This window comes from Anolis sagrei, chromosome 1 (assembly GCF_037176765.1).
Source record: "Anolis sagrei isolate rAnoSag1 chromosome 1, rAnoSag1.mat, whole genome shotgun sequence".
Taxonomy (NCBI): domain Eukaryota; kingdom Metazoa; phylum Chordata; class Lepidosauria; order Squamata; family Dactyloidae; genus Anolis; species Anolis sagrei.
In genome coordinates, this window is record NC_090021.1 from 43,411,044 (window position 1) to 43,433,209 (window position 22,166).

At 39.4% G+C, this 22,166-nt stretch overlaps 2 protein-coding genes across 6 annotated transcripts in view; one reads left to right on the forward strand and one right to left on the reverse strand.

Annotated features, from left to right (window-relative positions):
- The window catches only part of RBKS (ribokinase), a 109,197-nt gene that overhangs the window by 71,852 nt on the left and 15,179 nt on the right, over positions 1 to 22,166 (forward strand). For 4 of the 5 annotated variants that reach the window (XM_060754116.2, XM_060754112.2, XM_067464159.1 and 1 more), the window contains one exon: positions 876 to 1,453. The exons of the other annotated variant lie outside the window; for it this stretch is intronic. In XM_060754116.2, the coding sequence (XP_060610099.2) occupies positions 876 to 1,049 (174 nt within the window). In that variant the 3' untranslated portion in view covers positions 1,050 to 1,453. Of the gene's footprint in view, positions 1 to 875; positions 1,454 to 22,166 lie in introns of those variants that run through there. 5 annotated transcript variants of the gene reach the window in all.
- MRPL33 (mitochondrial ribosomal protein L33) lies at positions 3,298 to 15,170 on the reverse strand. The gene is made up of 4 exons (XM_060754108.2): positions 15,033 to 15,170; positions 11,093 to 11,111; positions 7,042 to 7,148; positions 3,298 to 3,616 (listed from the first exon to the last, which is right to left on the reverse strand). Exons 1-4 carry the CDS (start codon positions 15,052 to 15,054, stop codon positions 3,567 to 3,569), a joined length of 198 nt encoding a protein of 65 aa, XP_060610091.1. The 5' UTR covers positions 15,055 to 15,170; the 3' UTR covers positions 3,298 to 3,566.

Sequence of the window (22,166 nt, forward strand, 5' to 3'; positions counted from 1 at the left end):
GTTCCTCATAGGGCTTGTTCTCCAGACCCTTGATCATTTTAGTTGCCCTCCTTTGGACCTAATCAATCACTTCTAGATGACAGATAAAATTGCTCTGATGTTGCATTAAATGTGTGCTATAGACATGCCCTGTTCCATGTTGTGAAAATTCAAATTATAAAATTTTGCAAATATCAAAATACATGTATGAATATTAGGAATTTGAGACACATTCTATAATTCTTATTTTAGTTATAGAAAAAGCATGAAAGTAAAAGTATTAAAGTAACAGATAATGTATTAAATTGTTAATTTCAAGTCTTAAATATAACATTTTAGGATTAGAAACACCTGGAAAAATGGAAAACGTTTTGGCAGAATGACTGTTTTTTGTTTAAATAGAAGATATTAATGATAGTTACAATTTGTTACTATTGAAACTAGGCTTTCATTATTTTTCTGTAGGATAATTGTTTTGTATGGCAAGTTATCTTTTATATATTTACTTTAAAAATTGATATTGCAAGTTTTTTTGTTTGATGTGTTTTGTTTAATGTTCAAAATAATGGAAGAAGCTTAATTATGATTTATTTAGAGCAGCTTTGGAAAAGATTAAAATCACTTTATTTCCTCCATATTTCCTTCCTTATTTTCCTATTTTTTCCATTTGGTTTTTTTTCTTTTTATGTGCTTCATAGATTTCTATTTTTTGTATTTTAATATTAATAAAATATACTGAAAGAATAATTTGAGACACGCTCTGTGAGTCTCCTAGCTCAGATATTCATCAAAGATTTTAATTGTCTTTTACAAGCAACAAATTAATTGATTTTTTTTTCCTGTGCAAACTGTTTTCCAACACATGAGCTAGCATTAATTTAATTTCCTTCTTTTAGGGAGCAGGTGATAGTTTTGTGGGAGCCCTGGCTTTCTACCTGGCTTATTATCCCCAACTACCTTTGGAGGAAATGGTGAAGAGAAGTAATTGTATTGCATCTATTAGTGTGCAAACAACAGGGACACAGACATCATATCCCTACAGAAAGAGCCTGCCACAAAATCTATTTTAAGTAGCATTCCCACACTACCAAAATGGGCACCTTTTTCTTTGTTCGGGTAAGAGAATTATTAAGCAGGATTTTCAGCACATATATTTGTGTCTTATGTGGATTAATGGTTAAAAAATAGATATGATTATTTTAAACTTAACCTCATGTGCACTACCACACCAAGAGGTTGAGAGAAAAATGTTTACAGCCATTCACTTTTAGATCTAGGAATACCCATGTTTATTGCTAAAATGAGGGATCAATTATAAGAGACAGCTTGTTTTGATGTTTCAATGCTGCCTTCATAAATGTTTCTAAAAATCAGAAGTTGTGATTTTAAATGGAAATACTATGCAAGAATGCGATATTTTCTATATTTTGTGAAATTTGTCTCTTTTCAGAAATAAAAGTTGTCAAAACTGGAATTGCTGTTTGGTGTTTATGTTGGAAGTGTAAGCACCACCATGAAAAAATAAAATTAACAAGAGAGGTACTTTGTTTTTCCTGCTTGGTCAGAGGTTGAACTGGATGACCCCTGTGGCTATTCCAACTCGATGATTCTATGGTTCTAAGGACTAATTATGCAGCAAAGGATTGTAACAACAATCTTAATGCCTGCTTCTCACCTTGTTGGTGGAGGGAGGCTACTGAAAACAAATTTAGCATATATTCTCATGTATAAATCAAAACATTTTTGACCAAAAGTCAATCCCCCAAAACTGGGACAACACATGTAATGTTGGAATAGGAATAGAGACCAAGCGCAAAGGGAGAAAGTTCCTTTTAAAAATGGCCACCTCAGTCTCTCTGGAGTGAGGCTGCCATTCTGCTCCACACCTGAAATGGTGGACAAGCTACATTATGTATCCACTCCTGCTGTACACTTCGGTATGGGGGTGGGTGCGGGGAGTAGGAAGCTATGGGGGGAAAGAGTAATACGATAGGAGCTTCTTGTCTCTTTGTGTGGTAGTCCTCATAGAGCAGTTCCTCAACCTGGGAGTCTGGACTCCTGGGGGGGGGGGGGTCACAAGAGGATATCAGAGGGGTCTCCAAAGACCATCAGAAAACACAGCATTTTCTGTAGGTCATGGGGGTTCTGTGTGGGAAGTTTGGCCCAATTCTCTCATTGGTGACGTTCAGAATGCTCTTTGATTGTACGTGAACTATAAATCTTAGCAACTACAACTCCCAAATGTCAAGGTCTGTTTTCCCCAAACTCCACCAATGTTCACATTTGGGCATATTGAATATTTGTGCCAAGTTTGGTCCAGATCCATCATTGTTTGAGTCCACAGTGCTCTCTGAATATAGGTGAACCACAACTTCCAAATTCAAGGTCAATGCCCACCATTCCAGTATTTTCTGTTGGGGGATTTGTGTGCCAAGTTTGGTTCAATTCCATCGTTGGTGCAGTACAGATTGCTCTTTGATTGTAGGTGAACTATAAATCTTGGCAACTACAATTCTAAAATGACAAAATTACCCCCCCCCCCCCCCCAAACCCATCACTATCCAAATTTGGGCGTATCGGGCATTTGTGCCAAATTTGGTCCAATGAATGAAAATACATCTTGCATATCAGATATTTACAATACGATTCATGACAGTAGCAAAATTACAGTTGTGAAGTAGCAACATAAATAATTTTATGTTTGGGGCTCACCACAATATGAGGAACTGTATTAAGGGGTCGTGGCATTAAGGAGGTTGAGAAACACTGTCATAGAGGCAAGGCTGCATTCCGTATATTTTTCCCCCTTGCCCTATTTTTTCCAGGCTGCATTCACATTCTTTTCCCACATTTGTATTCCTTTCCTTATCTATATTTGTATAGAAGTAGATACTTTAAAGTCACCAATGCCCTCTACATATGCCACTGTAATCCTTCAAATAAACAGATTCTCTCCTTGTCTTTGGCTCTTCCTTGGTGTGTTCCCTTCGCATATTTTTGAAAGAATGGGAATAGTTGCTTGTTGTCTAAGTTTTATCATAAATTTATCCATTTGTTGTTCATTCGCTCAGTCGTTTCCGACTCTTTGTGACCTCATGGACCAGCCCATGCCAGAGCTTCCTGTCGGCCACCACCTCCCCCAGCTCCGTCAGAGTCAAGCCAGTCACTTCATTTTCCAATAGTGCCCAGTCAGTAAAACTCTAAAAACTACTTTCCTGAAATTGTATTTGAGGAAAATTTTCCATCTATAGCTGTGGGAACAAACATTTTTGATGCACATAGATAATTCAACATCAATGCTAAAATACAATGCACAAAGACAAAGGAATTTGCTATTTTAATTGAAATCTGTAAAAATAACTCAAAAGATAAATAAGTTATTGGTAATGATGTTCCAGAGCTAGACACCAATAACATTCTTCTTTCACATTGTTTTGGTTAGCATTGGTCTTCAAATCACAGGAGGCAATCATCTCAGCTTTCTGGGAACACTACAGGACCACCAACTGAATGTTTCCCTCCATGTCTATGCCTCAAGTCCAATGAAATCATGAAATAATAACTATGTTCAAAGAATCAGTCATCATCTATATGGAGCGGATTTTTTTGTGTTCTTTGAAGAGGACACGCTGTTTAACTGTGGACACAAAAGAAGCAGAAAAGTTATTTATCAAGGGGCCTCATAAAACCTACACACATCTAAGCACATACATTCAGACAAAGCATTTAATGGTTCAATTATCAATCTGTCACTTGAACATAAGCATCATATTTATATCCATTACAGCTTCTATCCTGATTAAAAGTGCCCAAACGAAATCCCACTCAAGTTTACAATTACTGGTGATCAAACGCCATAGTTAGAAATATGGAACAGTCAGTTTGCATTCAGAGATTTACTTAAAAATAAAAACTGCTCAAAACCAAATAAAATTTTAGTACTTTCTCCTCTTATAATTCTACTTGGATTAATGTTATTGATATAACTACAACTAAACAAAGTATACTTAGATCTTCTGTTTCCTCCAGCTACATTAAAAACCTGTAACATCATCTTTCTTCTCATTTTGTCTGTACTAATACGTACATTCCTAGCTCTGTAAAAGCTGAAAATGGCAGGTGAAACGGGGAGACAAAGCAAATTATCAGCTCTTCAATGTCTGATCAACATCCTCTACTGTTCCTATTTAAAAACCTCTGCATAAGATAATGTTGTGACAATTTTTAATAACTGTAAAGTATACATAATGGCCAACTCACAAGGCAATAAAGTTCAGATGCTTCTACAATGACAGTGTTAAGCTAAAACTGAAAAGGGATCTGGTGGTACCTTAGATACTAACTGAAAGACTAAAGTTGACAGCATAAGCCAAGTCTATTCTCCATGTTTTCTACTTCCTTTGTCTGCTTCTTCAGACGTAATCTACAGTCTATGAAACCAATTTAGTTCTCCCAGTGTCCAAGATGTTACAAGATTCTTTTGCACATTGATATTCCAGACTAACATGGCTATGTCCCAAAGACATCTTTACTGATGGTTTAGACAGATGGTATGGTAAGGTCAGAGAAGCACACGTCAAGCCATTAATATTACTAGAGATCCTTACAAAGAAACAGTGTTCACCTCTCATATCACACAGGGGTGCAATCACCAGTGCATCACTGACACCATGTCCCACTGTCAACAGTAACAGGCAGCTATCAGAAGAGCAGCACACAACAATTTGCTGTGCCAGTTATCAGGGCAACGTTAGCTTCCAGCACTCAGAGTTCTTGTCAAACTGAGGCTGGAAGCAAAATATTTTATCATCTCAACAGAGGGACTAAGCTTGGAATCAATGGCTTTAACGTGTATAAACAAACCTCAAGTAAATAAACAGCATTGGGACAGATCAGATCTCAGATATGCTTTAGATTATTGTGTTGCTTTTTCAGCTTTTCAGACAGTTTCAAAACATTTAGACTTCTGTGGAAACTCTTCCATTGAGTAAACCAAAGCTTAAATTCTGTTTTTGCAACTTCTCGAAGACAGAAATGAGGTAACTGCACACATTGTTTGTAATTCAGTAGTGGAAGAAAAATTAGTTACAGCTGAAAGAAAACTCTCTATTATACACACACATATACACACACAACAAATGTTAATGGGAAAATCTTTATTAATATCACATAGACATGTCCTCTCTTGTATCCAAAGGTCTCAGGACAGCCTACCATAAAATCAATTTAAATTGTGAAACAGTAAAATAACTGATAATCTTATAAAAATATTAACTTATCTATCAAATTTCAACAAATTAAAACCATGAGTAAAGATACACTTGGATAAATCTGAACCTTTAATAAGAAGCCATGTGTGATAGATCTACCTTTTAGTCGGCTAGGCCGAAGCCTGCATAGCAGTGTCTGGCATCTTGGTTTTCAAGCAGAGCAGGAGGAGGAGTCAGGCTGACTCCTGATTGGGTGTAGCAATTGGGGGTGGAGTGAGCTTAGAGAGGGAAAATAAGCTGCCAGTTTTGACACAAAGGGGAGAAGAGTTTAAGAGTTAGACAGAGAAAGTTGGATTTTTGGAGAGAGGAAGTTACTGCAGGGAACTGACAGGAGGAAAAGAGCTTTTAGTGAATCTCTAGGTTTAAAGAATAAGGGGAAGACATTAGGCTAGAGCTTTACTAGGTTAAAAAGACTAGTAAAGGAGAGCTGTGTCTTATTGAGCCTAAGAGAGGTTTCAAAGATACCTTATAGCCAATTGAGGGAGGCAGACGGGGGTCTGTGCTCCAAGTAAAACTGTGTCTAATAATAGAACAGTTGGTTAAAGAGACTCACAGCTGTGAAAGCTATTCTGTCAGAGAGAACTGTTTGATTTAAGCAACCAAGGTTCTATAATTGCATCAAGATTCTGTACCACTCATTTCATCGAGTTGCTGTCCATATTAAGTTCAAAATAAACTCTTTCTTGTTCTATTGTTAACTGGAGTATGTCTCAATCCATTCGCCTCTCTTAGAAATCATTCTCTCAGCTTAATCTTAAAATCCAGTCATCCAGTAGAGGAAGCCATAAAAGATTCCAAACCTCAAGCAAGCCTATTTTACCTATAATACATTCACACCTCTTTGGTTCCTCAGGCCAATATTTCTGAGGTGGCGGCGGCTACTACTATTAAGATCAATCGGTCAATCGCATATGCAACATAGGGTCAGCCTTTGGTTTTACCATATTGGTGGCAGAGGTGTGTTATTTGTCTGCCTACCCTGCCTCAGATATTCCTGTGACACCTTTATCTTGGAGGTAGTGGTGAGATAATATCGTTTGACCACCCTGCACCTAGGTTTGACCCTAGTAATTTTATTATATTGGTGGCAGCGGTGGGATCTGTTTGTCCACCCTGCCCAGGCTGAATGCTCTAATTCCATTATACCATGTATGGCCTTCCACTGAAATTAAGTCAGTATCAAGTGACAAACCAACCATAACAGGGGCACAACAGCTGAAAAAGCTCTCTCCTTTGTCATCCAATCTATTGCCCTCATTGTGGACCCTGTGGAAGACCTCAATCTTTGAACATATTAAATAGCACGATTCTAATTTCAAGAAGTGATGTTCTTATGCAAGACTAGAACTTATTTCCCTGAAAATGGGTGACTGCAACTTCTACTCTGCTCCAGTGTGCACTATGACACTTCCTTTCTGTATGCAATTCATGTTCTTGTGTGTCTTAAAATCATTTCTGACTTACGGTGACCTTAAGGCAAACTTATTATGGAGTTTATTGGTAGAATGTGTTAAGATCTGGTTTGCCCTTGCCATCCTGAGGCCTGGAGTATGTCCTTTCAATGGGCATCTGTGGCCAAACAGAGATTCAAACCTAGTATTCCTAGTACAACACTCAAACCACTATACAATGTCAGCTCTCTTTTGTTATGGGTATAGGTGATTTTAAAGAAGTCACTATGACCTTTTCCAGTGTTCCTATTAAAACAACCAGGATACTGAAGAAACAAATGTTTGCAGTAATTATTTGATTGTGCGTGCTATTCAAATCCAATACGTGGTTAACTTCTTACCAAAAGGATCGTATCTCAGCATAACTCGCTTTTCATCAAGCCGTGCTCTTTTTATGTTGAAAGCAAAACCTGTTCCTGCTTCACTCAGCATCCTCACAAGAATATACCTAAAACAATGAACAATACCAGAAATGAACTGTTTCTGTAATTAACTATTCTTATTGGCTTGCCATAATTCATTCTTTTATTTCTGGAAGTATTAAATGTAGCTGTCAAGTGACAAACAAATTTACTTTACAATTTCTATTTGAAGATAATATTGCATATTACCAGAACATGGATAGAACAGTTATTATACATACATTCTGAAATGCTGGAGCAATTAAATTATTAATATATATCTATCTAACATTAGTGGGGGATTAAAGCTTTTTCTTTCTCCCCCACTCCTTATTTCAAGATCCAATGACTCCAAGGGCAAATTTAGTTGTCTAAATTGCTCTCTATCTCTTTGTCATACCTCGGTGTCGATGTTTTCCAGCTTTTCTCAGTTCCTCACCGAGACTCAAAAATATTAAAATGTTTCTCTTAATGACTATTGACACTATGAGCTTTAAGGTCAAATATGCTGGTATTTTTATTGCACTTCCTACACCCACTGCATTTCCCCCTTCAACCTCAAACTGTACAAAAAATTAAAGTTAGTCCTCAAGCTGGAACAGACTTTTCACCTGGCAGGAATAAAACTGAACATTTAAATGTTATAAGAAATGCAACAAATGGATGTTTATTAATGAGCCCGCACTTGAGAGAACCTACAGCAACGTTGCTGAACCCCAGAACCCTCACTGTTGTTCTTGTGTGCATTCAAGTTGTTTCTGACATACAGTGACCCTAAGGTGAACCCATTACAGAGCTTTCTTTGCAAGATTTCTTCAGGGGAGGGTGCCTGTGTCTGCCTCTGAGGCTGAGAGAGTGTGGCTTGCCTAAGGTCACCCAATGGGTCTCCAAACCAAGCCAGAGATTTGAAGCCTACAGGGTTGCCTCCACTTGGTATCACTCCGCTGATGGGAAACTGATTCAGTTAAAAGTTCAATTAGCAGAAAGGAGAAAGAGGTGATTTCAGCAATTTCCCCCTTCCAAAACTCATGTCAGCTAACCTTTTTGAACAACATGGGGAATTGTGTAGGAGGAAAGGGAGAACGTCATTGAAAACTGACACTTTCCCATTTTACTGACAAAATAATCTGCTAGAGCTTTCCGTTAGCCAAACAATACCAGTTGGATACAACCCTCACACTGCAGTCCTCTGCAGGAACAATTCTCACTATTCCTTACTGAGAAAGACCGAGTTCATATCTGTTCCCTTGAAGTCTGTCTTTAATTTGCACATTCTTAATTTCACTGAGACATTAGGAACTGGAGGGACATCTTTCAAACACAGCAGGTGGTTGGCAACAGTTCCACTGATGCCTGATTTGTAAATGTTCTGCAATTGAACCACAAGACTGTGTTTTGATTCTTCCCATCACCACCACCTCCTCCTTGCAGCACTTTATATTTGCATAGGTCTGTGCTCTCTACAATAAAAACTCATTTAAATATTACTTGTTCCTGCAGAATGTTTTTTATTATACAGTACTTAGCCAGAAACGCATTTGGTTTTTCTGCAGTATCCTTGATATAACAATTTTTAATAGAGGGATGGGAGTTGTGTGGCCCTCAAATTTGGCTCTTGGACTTTCAACAGCCTTAGCCAGCATACCCAATATGATAGAATGCAGGGAACTGGGGTGTGACATCTGGGGATCATATAATTGCCATCTTTAATCCAGGTGTAATATTTTTAAAAAGGAAAACAAATGACAGCCATCCCAAACCTCCCTTCAAGTCTCTCTAATGTGTGTTTCTACTTGATTAATATAGCGTTTTAGACTTCTTCAAAAATGCCATGGTTCCCAATGTTTGGAAGAAAAATCATCACTCTGAGGATGCTTGCCATAGATGCAGGTGAAATGTCAGGAGAGAATGCCTCTAAAACATGGCCATATAGTCCAAAAAAACCTACAACAACCCAGTGATTCCGGCCATGAAAGCCTTTGACAAAATCATCACTGTTTTTCTCAGCAACATGGACATTTTGATCTATATCAGTAAAAAGAGAAGGAAGGAGTGTTGTGACACCATTAACAACAACTGATTTATTTCAGCATAAGCTTTTGTGAACCCATGGCATTTGTCAGATGCATAGACTAAAGCCTTGGTGTACAAGCATATATACAGACATGGGGGAAAGAGGAGAAGTGTAAAATGTAAGGGAAATATAAAACCTGCTGGCCAGATGGTGGTTGTAAAGAGTACTCAAGAGGACAAACATAGATGACAAGTTTGTATACACACATGGATAAGCAAGCAAAAACAAGTATGGTATAAAAAAACATCTTTGTCTTATAGATATACTACTCTCAATAGTGTATGAGTAAGCAAAAAGCCAATCCAGATGTTCTGGTAAAACAAGAAGATTGATTACAGCAGTGGTCCTCAACCAGATGTTTTTGGCTTTCAACTCTCAGAAATCCTAACAGCTGGTAAACTGGCTGGGATTTCTGGGAGTTGTAGGACCCCAGGTTGAGAACCACTGGATTACAGTATGTAACACTGGGTTATAAATGTGATTTCCTAATTAGTTCTACCATAAAACATGGGAAAAGTTAATTAAACTGATTTTTTAAAATTAAATTGAAAAATGTTTCTGTGGGACATCCTGCCGCACATTTTGCTATAGTTTTTCAATGAATATCTCAAGTCTCAACCAATTCAACATAGTTTGTGGCAGCCAGAAAAATGATTTTTCTGGAGTATAACACCCACTTTCAAAGTAAGTACCATACAATTAAACAGGAATAACACTTTACAAACTAGGAACTTTTTTTTTTCAAATTTTGCCACACAATGTTATTTATTGTCATAAAAACCATTATGCTCTGCTCTTGGTGACTTCTGCCTAAAACTCGGTTGGGGGGGGGGGGTAGCAATTTTAGGCAATGGCATCAGTATTTAAAACTGTAACATTGGAAGAAACTATCAAAGAATATACAACGTAACACATTCTACTGGAAATTAATCCTTTGGGGAAAAAATCTCATTCCTGAGCCAACTGGAAATATCCCAAATATGCCTAACAATTCCATTTCTTAGAGAATATATCTCCACCGGCAACATATAAAATGAGGTATATCCATTGGCAGAATTCACCTCTTCTATGCGACCGGGAAACACTCTGCAGCCAGTTTCTGAGTGAGGCTGAAGAGTCCAGGGTTTCATTTGCTCTGGTGCCACAAAACCAGTGCAACACTGGAGTTAGGTCTATTAGTGTAGAATTCCATGTGTCTTGAGTCCCCTTCGGGTTGGAGAAAGGCGAGGTAGAAATGTTGTAAATAAATATTTTTTTTCTTAGCACTAGAGATTGTTACATCACATTCACTATTATTTTTATAAATGGAATATGCCCATGGCAGCCATGTCAGTCCTGCTGCATATAGGACAGACAATAGAGGTGAACAAGGATATACCCAATTAAGGTTTCTTCACTGATTGAGCCAACAAATGTTTATATGAGCAAAAATAGTACAGTGGGATAATTTGTGCAAATTACCCACACTATCATCTGGAGAGTTGTAGGAACCATAGAATACCATGAAAGATAGCAGTGGAAGTGAGGGCTCATAAAAAATAATCCCTCAAACCCTACTTTTCATTTAATGGCATATATTAAAAATGTCTTTTAAAACTACTTATTTTAATGAAGGGCACAACTGGATAAAATTGAAGTGTTTACTAATATTAATTCATAATTAACTTTGCTACAGAACTGTTAAGCTGAGAGGGTATAATTCACCCAAGGTCACCCAAGGGTTTCCACAGGCTTATATCAGGACCTAAATCTTCACATGTAACAGTCAGATGAATACTTCTTGCTGCTGATTTTTTTTTTAAAAAAAAGATAAATTGCAGAAAAAACCTGTAACATCCATAAACAATAGTTATAGCAAAACTGCATCACCACAGTCGCAACCTAGCATAACAGAGAAGAAAGGAAGTTTCTACTTACTTGGATTTGGCCTTGGCCACTGGTTTTGGCAAGGGGAAAAAGAGAGAAAATAAGTTATTTTACCAACATTTTCCTGTTACTTACTAAAATGTAAAATATTACTTGTCTGTAAGAAGTACCTTAGATAAACAAAGAAAAAATGCTGAAAAGAAACCTTTGAATCTTCTTATAAATACATACAACTCCCAGGATCCCACAGCACTGAGCCATGGCAGCTGAAGTCAGGCCTGTAGCGAGGGATGGTTTTAGGGGTTCAAACCCCCCCGCCCCGAAATATTTCAGATTTTTTTAAAAAATCTGGTTTACTCATTAATTTTAACTGGTTAACCAAATCCCCATGCTAAGTCTATGAGATACAAAAAATTAAGAGTCCCTCCAGAACTGCAAGCACTATCTCAAGCAAATATTGGCAATTTATTCACACTGTCATTACTTGCAGCAATAGCAGATGTAGTGAAGCAACCAAGCAACTCATTAAGGAGGCCAGACTTGGTGGAGGTGGTTGACAGGGGTGGAGCTGCAGGCTATTGAAGGTTGCTCTGCCCCCTGCTGTGCTCTTTGCTTCAGCGTGAGCTAGGAGGCAGGTTTCAACCTTCCCCCCCCAAAAAAATTTTCAACCCTCCCCCCCAAAAAAACTGTCAACCGTCCCCAAAAATTTTTTCTGGCTACGGCCCTGGCTGAAGTGGTGTTAAATCACGTCATTCTACGGTGTAGATGTACCAGTGGCAACAATTAAATACTTGTGTCAAGAGTGTAAAAGTTAATTGCATTTTAACATTACATTTTACATGGCACAAATACTTGCATTTGTTTAATTTTTATATTATTCTTGTTTTTAAATTTCATTGTATTGTATCATGTCACTGTTAGGGACAGAGAGTTTCAACTATACTGACGATTTGTGCCATCACTACTAAAGCAGGGAATTTTGAAATGGTTAAATGGAAGCTTTAGGTGCTCTTACTGCCTATTACAGGGAAATCCAGCCGATCCCCTATCCATCTAATATGCAAACATGTGCTTTTCACCTTAAGAACAGACAAGCATCTCCAGCTCTCACAATCACCTGGAAGGAATCTTACTGGAGCACTGCAGCACACCAAAACACCCGGGAGTTAACTCTGAGCTGTGCTCTAACTTACAAGAAGCACTGCTTGATTATCAAGCAAAAAGTGGGTGCTAGAGATATCATATGAAAGTTGACTGGCACCATCTGGGGATCACAACCAGATACGGTGAAGACAACAGCCCTTGCACTTTGCTACTCTGCTGCTGAATATGCATGCCCTGTGTGGAATACATCTCATCACGTTAAAGCAGTGGGTGTGGCTCTTAATGAGACATGCCACATTATCACAGGATGTCTTTGCCCTACTCTGCTGGAGAACTTATACTGTTTAGCTGGTACTGCACCACCTGATATCCGCTGGGAAGTAGCTGCCAGCAATGAAAGAACCAAGGCATTGACATCCCTGGCCCATCCTGTGTATAGATATCAATCAGTATGCCAACAACTTAAATCAAGCAATAGCTTCCTAAGATCTACAGAGATACTTGCAGGAACATCCCAGCAAGCAAGAGTCCAAAAGCGGCAGGCAAAAACTCAGAACCTCAATCAGCAGCTGATACTGGATGAGAAACTCCCTCCTGGGCATACAGAAGACTGGGCGACTTGGAAGGCGCTCAACAGACTGCGCTCTGACACCAGAAGGTACAGAGCCAACCTTAAGAAATGGGGTTACAAAGTAAAGACCATGATATGTGAGTGCGGAGAACAGCAAAATGCAGTTTGAGCCTTGCCACATGCACAATGGAGGACCTTCTCACAGTGACACCACAGGCACTTGAAGTGGCCAGCTTCTGGTCAAGGGACATTCAGTATAATGCCAAGATTTTAACGTTGTAGAGCCGCAGTGGCGCAATCGGTTAAACCCTTCTGCTGGCTGGACTGCTGGCCTAAAAGTTGGGTTGCTGACCTGAAGGCTGCCAGTTCAAATCCTCGAGCTGGAGCGAACTCCCATCTGTCAGCTTAGTTTGCGGGGACATGAGAGAAGCCTCCCAGCAGGATGGTAACACATCTGGGCATCCCTGGGCAACACAGAGGTGGCCTTAGGTAATTTTCAATGATAAGCAAATAGTATTTTGGCGCCCGCCCCCCCCCCCCCAACCAATCACTGATATATATTTTCTGTTCGTTGTGGGAGTTCTGTGTGCCATATTTGGTTCAATTCCATCATTGGTGGAGTTCAGAATGCTCTTTGATTGTAGGTGAACTATACATCCCAGTAACTACAACTCGCATATGTCAAGGTCTATTTTCCCCCAAGAGTGCCTCAAGAGCGCCCCTGGGCAAAATCAACTATACTGCAAATGCTTACTTTGCGTAATGGGTTGAGCCGCCCCTGGGGCAACGTCTCTATAGATGGCCAATTCTCTCACAACAGAAGCGACTTGCAACAGAAGCCTTCACAGCAGTGGCACCATCACTCTGGAATACTCTGCCACCTGAAGTCCGTGCCTTGCGGGACTTACCAGCTTTCCGCAGGACATGTAAGACATAACTGTTTCGACAGGCTTTTAATGTTTGATAATGCTGTTTTTAAATTGTTTCAAATTGCTTTTAAATTTTGTTAGATTTTAGCCGTTCTTGTAAGCTGCTCCGAGCCTCAGGGGAGTGGTGACATAGGTAAAGGTAAAAGGTAAAGGTAGTCCCCTGACATTAAGTCCAGTTATGTCTGACTCTGGGGTGTGGTGCTCATCTACATTTCTAAGCCGAAGAGCCAGCGTTGTCCGTAGACACCTCCAAGGTCATGTGGCCGGCATGACTGCATGGAGTGCCGTTACCTTCCCGCCAGAGCGGTACCTATTGATCTACTCACATTAGCATGTTTTCGAACTGCTAGGTTGGCAGAAGCTAGGGCTGACAGCGGAAGCTCACGCCGCTCCCCGGAATCGAACCTGCGACCTTTCGATCAACAAGCTCAGCAGCTCAGTGCTTTAACCCACTGCGCCACCGGGGGCCCTGTTTTTCTGTTAGTGGTACTCAAATTAGTGTGTGTCTTATAATCAATGGCATCTTGGAATTGAAGAAATATGGAATCCTTCCTGCTATGCTGATTGAGAAAGAAATAGAAGATGTGTGCAAAATTTAGATAAAATATCTTCCTTTCACAGATACACAAATGCTGTTTTTTCTTTCATCCCACTCATTCTTCATCTGTTTGAATAGTACAAAGGTGAATGAGCGGCTATGATTGCTGGGAAGCTATTGTAGTATGAGAAGTTCACCCTGTCCTTCATCATTTCTCAATCGTAATGCCGCAGTGGGTTAAAGCACTGAGCTGAATAAATAAAGTATGTTCTCATGTCACTTTTGACACGATTTTTAAAAACTTTGTGTGTGTTTTTTTTAAAAAAATTAATGGTATTCTTAATTTGCTTCTGACACAATAAATCATCTGTTAGCTGCCTCTGGGAGAGAGGTGGGTTAACATAAAGGAAACAATAACAATTAATAACAACAATATCTTGTAGGAATCTTGGGATTTGTAGTTTACGGTGAGAAATCTGCAATCTTTCCCTACATTAGAAATCCCAGGGTTAAAATAAAGTAAATAATAACAACAACATTAATAACAACAATATCTTGTAGGGAATCTTGGGCTTTGTAGTTTAGGGTGAGAAATCTGCAATCTTTCCCTACATTAGAAATCCCAGGATTCCCACAGGATGTGGCCATGCCAACTAAAGTGGAATGACAGTGCTACAGAGAGGCACTGAGAGCAGTGCTTGGAAAGACCTCCTCTTCCAGGAAATCTTTGGGACTTCCACTCCCAGAAGCCCCAGCCAGATCCAGAGAAGAGTGGTGTCGTTGTGTCTCTTCGGACGAGATTTATACACACGCACAGGCACCGCGCGACCTTCCCTTCGCTCCACTTACAATTGGCTGCCGTGAGGAACATGTTGCTACCAAGCGCCCACCAAGGAGGGGGGGGGGGCGACCAGAAGGGCCCCAGTCGGCAGTCCCTCTCTGAAAGTGCCCAGCACTTCCGGTGCGCGAGTGTCGTCACTTCCTAGATGCGAGGCAGCGCGCGCAGGGCGAGAGGGGTGGAGCTGTGTCTCTTCTTCGAGGCCTTCCTTCTCTCTCATTGACTGCCTCAAAGACATTGGCTGCTTCTCTTCGTGATAGTCCCAGGAATTAAGAGTTCTACAGCAGGCATGAGCAAAGTTGGGCCCTCCCTCCAGGTGTTTTGGACTTCAACTCCCACCATTCCTAACAGCCTCAGGCCCCTTCCTTTTCCCCCTCAGCCGCTTAAGCGGCTGAGGGGGAAAAGGAAAGGGCCTGAGGCTGTTACGAATGGTGGGAGTTGAAGTCCAAAACACCTGGAGGGAGGGCCCAACTTTGCCATGCCTGATCTACACTCACCATATAAAGGAAGTAAGTAAGAAGGCCTTGAAACTGCATTGCATGGCAGTGTAGGTGGGGCCTGAGCCTCATCTATTGATACATCCATTAGGTTAGGACCAATGCAGAGCAGTATGAAAATATTTGTTTGTCTATCTATATAAATAAAAATGTAATGTTCGTTTGTGGGATTAACAAAACTCAAAAACCACTGGAAGAATTGACACCAAATTTGGACACAATACACCTATTAGGCCGACAAGTGACCATCACTCATAAAAACACTGAAAAACACAGCAGAAGAGACTTAAAAAACCAAAAACTAAAAAATAAATTAGAACGCATGCACAAAACTATATATATGCAAACACACATATACACAAATATATATCCACAAACACATATATACACACTCAAAACAAATATACTCAGACTGGGCCACAGCAACGCATGGCAGGGGACGGCTATTATATAAATTAAATGTATTGTTTGCTTTTGGGATTAACATAACTCAAAAACCACTGAACAAATTGACACAATACACCAGGGGTCCTCAAACTAAGGCCCGGGAGGGCGGATGCGGCCCTCCAAGGTCATTTACCCGGCCCTCACTCAGGGTCAACCTAAGTCTGAAACGACTTGAAAGCACATAACAACAACAACAACAATCCTATCTCATTAGCCAAAAGCAGGCCCACATTCCCCATTGAAATACTAATAAGTTTATATTTGTTAACATTGTTCCTCATTTTAATTATTGTATTGTTTTTAAGTGTTTTTTTATACTACAAATAAGATATGTGCAACGTGCATAGGAATTCATTCAAATTATTTTATAATCCGGCCCTCCAACAGTTTGAGGTACTGTGACCTGGCCCTCTGTTCAAAATGTTTGTGGACTCCTGCAATACACCTAGGCCAACAAGTGACAATCACTCCTTAAACACTGAAAATACAACACCAGAAACGTAAAACACCAAAAAAAGCAGCAAAAAGACACTATAGCACATGCACAAAACGACTTCCTCTGGCAAACAAAACACAAAAAGAAAGAAAGAAAAGGAAGGAAGGAAAAAGGGAGGGAAGGAAAGAGAGAGAGAAAGAAGAAGAGAACCAGGGAGGGAAGGTTGGCCACAGCAATGCGTGGCAGGTACAGCTAGTGTTTATATAAATTACTATGCAGAACAGTCTCCCCGAGTAGACATGTTACGCAGTTTGGTTTAGAACAGAATGATAGACTTTGTGATTTGTGAATCCTAGATTATTATCGCTAATGCATTCCATCCATGCTACATTGAACTATATGAAGAGAAATATAGCTCTCTAGATTTTTCCTATCAATTACGCCAGAGTTTCTCAAACTACTCCTCCAGATGTATTTTACATATTTTGACACAGTCTGAATAAGGATTATAAACAAGGATTATGGATGAATGGAGTTAAGCACTTTATATGTTTTAATCTGATTTTATTGCTTTATGTGTTTTATCTGCTCATGTGTTTAATTATTTTATAGTTGTTGAGGCCTGTTTTTGTTGTGATGTTTTTATACAGCATTGGATTTTGCCGAAGTTGTAAGCTGCCTTGAGTCCCCTCTGGAGTGAGAAAGGCGGGGTATGATTGAAGTAAATAAATAAATAAACTCCCACAATTCCTAACAACTGGTAAACTGGCTGGGATTTCTGAGAGCTGAAGTCCAAAACATTTGCAGGAACAGTTTGAGAAGCACTGCATTACACAGATCCTTTTTCATTTCTCTTCATGGTTCACTCTAGTCTGTCCAGCTTAATATGTTATTAAGCTCTCCTGAATGAGCACCATTTAAGGTTTTCTACACATCCACAAGGTTTTCTATACATCCAAAAATAATGATAATAAATTTGTCAGACTATTAGAAAGTTCTAATAAGGGCTGTAACACAGCTGCTTTCCCAGGAGAAGGAAAAGACTGTGATTTGAAGGCTATGAGAACATCTGCTTGGTGGCTTACAGACTAGCATTTTAACAACCAGAACATATAACTGGTAGGAAAAGTTCCTTCCAGCAACAGGTTCCTGCCCCAATAGTGAATGTTCAGACATAATTACTGGATTTCTTCTTGGATTTGAATGCGAGTCACATTTTGTGTTTAAAACCTCAGATTTTATTTAAAGAAGACTGATATAATGAAGGAAAGCTGAGGCAATAAGGGAGGCCATAAACTACAACTTGAGGAACTGAAGCCCAGAATGAATGATAGTGTACAAAAGAAGCAGGAAACTTGGGCTACTTCAGTGTCTCTGCTTGCAAAACAATTTCATCTGCCTCCTCTTTCTCTCAAAGGCTGGATTACACTGCCAAATAATACAGTTTGAATAATGCAGTTCAAACAGCATTGTATAGCTCTACACTGAATTATTTGGCAGTGTAGATCCAGCCACAGTCTCAGGTTCAGCTGCTATAAGAAGTACTATGAGTTTAACTATCGTAACTTAATTAATGGAATAACAGGAGTTGTAGTTTTACAAGACATTTAATATTTTCTGACAGTCAGATGTGCCCTCCATACTACAACTCTCAGTTAAACTGGTGCCAAACTGCATTGATTCAACAGTGTAGATCAGAGCTTTCAAAATATTTCATGTTGGTGACACACTTTTTAAACATGCATCATTTTGCAACACAGTAATTTAGTTTTACTAGCAAACTGGAGTTTAAACCAACCCCTTATAAAAATACGGACACATGCATAAATTTTAATAACAAAATGTATGGGGATACAACACAACTCATCAAAATCTTTCATTTATTTTTAAAATATATATGCTTTTTTGCTTATTTCACATAGATTCAGAGGCTTCTCATTACACATTCACGTGACATGCCTCCACACTGCAGCCAACACACTAACATGTCATGACACACAGGTTAGAAAACTCTCATGTAGATGCACCTATGCCGCCGCCGCCGCCTCCTCCTCCTCCTCCTCTTCTTCTTCTTCTTCTTCTTCTTCTTCTTCTTCTTCATGTAGGAGGAGAAGCTTAACGTGCCCACCTTATTTCCAGACTCTCATTGCAGTTCTTACTTGGCTCCCCATATCTTCCCCAGAGCCTGGCCAACATTTATCAGCTTTGTATTCTGTGGCAGCATGTGAAAGTGATCAGTTCAATAATGTCATAGTTCTGTTTGCTTAAAGAAAATGATTCCAATGAAACAACAGACATGTGAAAAAGTCCTAGGTGTGTGAGTCCCACTTAAATTGGTAGCAATTTAATGATAACACTGTTCACAGTGGACTGTTTGGATATTCCTCTTGTGGTATTAAAATGTTACCAACACATGTCTTGACTTACTGCTCCTCCATCAAAAATATGTTTACCCTCAATGTGTATGCTTCTTATGCAGGAATATGGCTGTTCACGTCAGTATTAGTGGATCCCCTGGTGGCGCAGTGGGTTAAACCCTTGTGCCGGCAGGACTTCTGACTGAAAGGTTGGCAGTTTTAATCTGAGGAGCGGGGTAAGCTCTCATCTGCTAGCTCTAGTTTCCCATACGGGGACATGAAATAAGCCTCCCCCAGGATGGTAAAACACCTGGGTGTCCCCTGAGCAACATCCTGGCACCTCCTCTCATTTCATGTACAAAACCCAACCGGAAAGTTGAACTGTTTTCCCCACTGGTGATGGGGTAACTGCCTTAGGAGGTGGCTTCTTTCAATACCTTCCCATTGTCTCCCAGCGACTGCCATCTGGGGTAATTGCCTTAACCTGGGTAACCGTAGGGACAGCCCTGAATATTAGAAAACAAGGTTCAGCATGAACTACAACATAGGAAACAAGCAAGATATTTCTGGTTCTGCTCACCCTCACAATTGCAAGAGGTTATTATGCATACAGTGGGATGCAAAAGGTTTCCCCCTCCCTATTTCAGTTAGAGAAATTTAATGTGGGAATTAATATTAATGTTCCAGGTCCTTGAATGTTCAGCAATTATCAGTGCAACAAATATATGTCAGCTTGACATGCTGAAAACACAATAATGAGGCCAAGAATGAATGCATAATAACAGCTAGTTAAAGTGATATTATGTGGCAGGGAAACAAATGGATGACAGTAAGACTGAGTTCTGGAGTTAACATGACATCCTCATTGGGAGGCTGTTTGACAGACCGTTGGTAGTTCTGCTGATTTTATTCTATGTCTTGCACTTTGCTTTCATTTCAATTATAATACAGTCCAAACTATACAAGCCTTCTGAACAGTGCTGTAGAAATCTAGATCTATGACACAATAGGTTTCCAGGAACATGTGAAACGAGAGATGGAATGTTTGAGATGATGAGATTGTACTTCTCTTTGGATTCTTTTGCCCAATTTATTTGTGTTGTCTCATCTGAAACAAAATTTGAAACAAGATCTGATGGTAAACATTGCATTTCAAATACCCATGAAGCAATGCTTTGGATGGTTTAATTAAGCTGAATTGTAGGTTCTTTCCAGTCACAAGACATAATTTGCAAAGATTTCGTTTTGTTTAGTTATAAAGGTTGCCTGTTTGCAAAGGCCCAGTTATTTCTAGCTGCCATTTTATCAACTGCTCACTGAGGACAGGATAAATAAGCATCATGCTTAGAAGACAATGTGCATCTCAAACAGGGTTGTGTTTTAATTTTATTGTTTTCGTTCTGAGATGGGGAATGTATGCAAATATCTCTACACTGACAAAAGTGGTGGTCAAGTCCAAACATGGGCAGAGCTCCTGTAGTTTTGGTAGCTGTGCAGAAGAGAGCATTTGAGCAGATATTGAGTATAGCCACACTATATACAGTTATAACAATTTGAGGGTTGCAATGATTTCAATCTATGGAAAGCTGGAATTTGTAGTTTGGTGAAGCATGAAGAATGTTGTTATAGAGCACTGCTTCTTAAACTGTGTGTCCCGACACAAAAAAGGGTCCCCTTGGCTCAATGTTGGGGTCCCAAAAAATTGGCAACAATATAAGTTTTCTGAAGGTCACCTAGTGGTTGTTTTTCGCATTTACACAAATCTGTTGTGCAGTGTTTACAGTGGACTCTACAGAAGATGCTTTATCTGTACTTCATCAAAGGGAAAATCAACATGTTTAGCAAGCCTTACAAATTCTGATTCTTTATCTGAAAATGTCTGATCTTTATACCTATCTTATATATTTATACACCCAGGGTCACATAAAGAATATTGGACCAAAAGGAGTCCTGAATGGAAAGGTTTAAGAAGCACTGCCCTAGAGCTCTCATCCTTTCATTTAGGAGGGTGTAATAGAGAATTCAGGAAACCATAAATACCAAGATTCCATGTGATGAAATCATGGCAATTCAAGTGGTATCAGACTGCTTTAACTGTGCCATATGGAGAAGCTTGACATGAAGCAATAGTCTTCAGGAACAAAAACTAACAGCCATGGAACAGCCATGGATGTGCTGTACTGAGAAATACTAATAACACAGTAGTTAGAGTATTAATCTTTGGTTTCCATATACATACATCTTTCCTAAAAAAAAAAAAAAACCTGCCCAAAGGAACAAGCCTTAAATATGTATGTTAAATATAACAGGGTTGCAGATAAATTGTTAAAAGGTTTAATATAGGAAGCAAACATGGTTTTAATTCCTCTAGCTGGACCTTTGACTCTTTCCAGGCAACATTGCCAAGTGATCAGAAAAATATCTTTCCTAGGGAGTGTTTCTATTTGCTTCAGGCCAATTGCCAGTAAAGCAAGGAGAAAGGCTCTTTCACACACACCCTGGTCTTTTCTTGTTAAAGTTTCACAACTTAACAGAACAAATGTCTTTTTCATTGGGCTCAGCTTTTAGATCTACTTGACACTCCTAACCTCCACCTCCCAGGTGAGATTTTAGCCCAGGCTCCCCTTGAAATATTTGATTTCAGTAGTTGGCAAACATCCTTCCACATCTATTAGTACATGTTGCAAACTCAAATGTAAATAATAAGGAACACCCTGTTCTATAGAAGCAAAAGTATTGACATGTTAGAAAATTATGGCATAGAAATAATATTGTTGACAATGAGTGCTTTACAAAAGCCACCTTTGTAAGGTGCTGAATTCTAATATATGGCCTTTGGCTCAACCATAGATAAAACCGGTTTCAAACACCCTGTTCTGTGCTGTTATATATATGTGTTTATATATTATGGTTGATTGTTCTGTGTTGTTGCTACCTGAAAAAAGACAAATGTTATTTGAGGACGTGACCATCACGCACCAGAGGGACAATATGATCTCTGTCCCTCTGGTGCATACCAAGTGTGTGGTATGATCACCACACACTTTACTTGCTGTGCCACCATCTCTGTGAATTAGGAAGTCAGAATTTAGGAGAAAGCTGCCCTCAAGAGCATGAGCTCCCCACCCAAATAAAGTCTGCAATGACTCCAATCTAACCAGGACACAACAGGTGCTATGAAACCTTTGCAGCCAAGCAAGGTAATCTGCCTGAGCAATTTATGGAGGGCAAAGCCTTCCTCTCTACTTAACTTTTCTCTCAGCTACCCTACGTAAGTCTAGAATTTTTACTCAAAAAATTAACCCCCAAAACCTGGGTCGACTTATCCACAGGTCAATGTGAGTACTATACCATAACTCTTGACTAGAAAAGAAATCATCTCATTCTTTGAGTAGAGTGGCAAAAGGC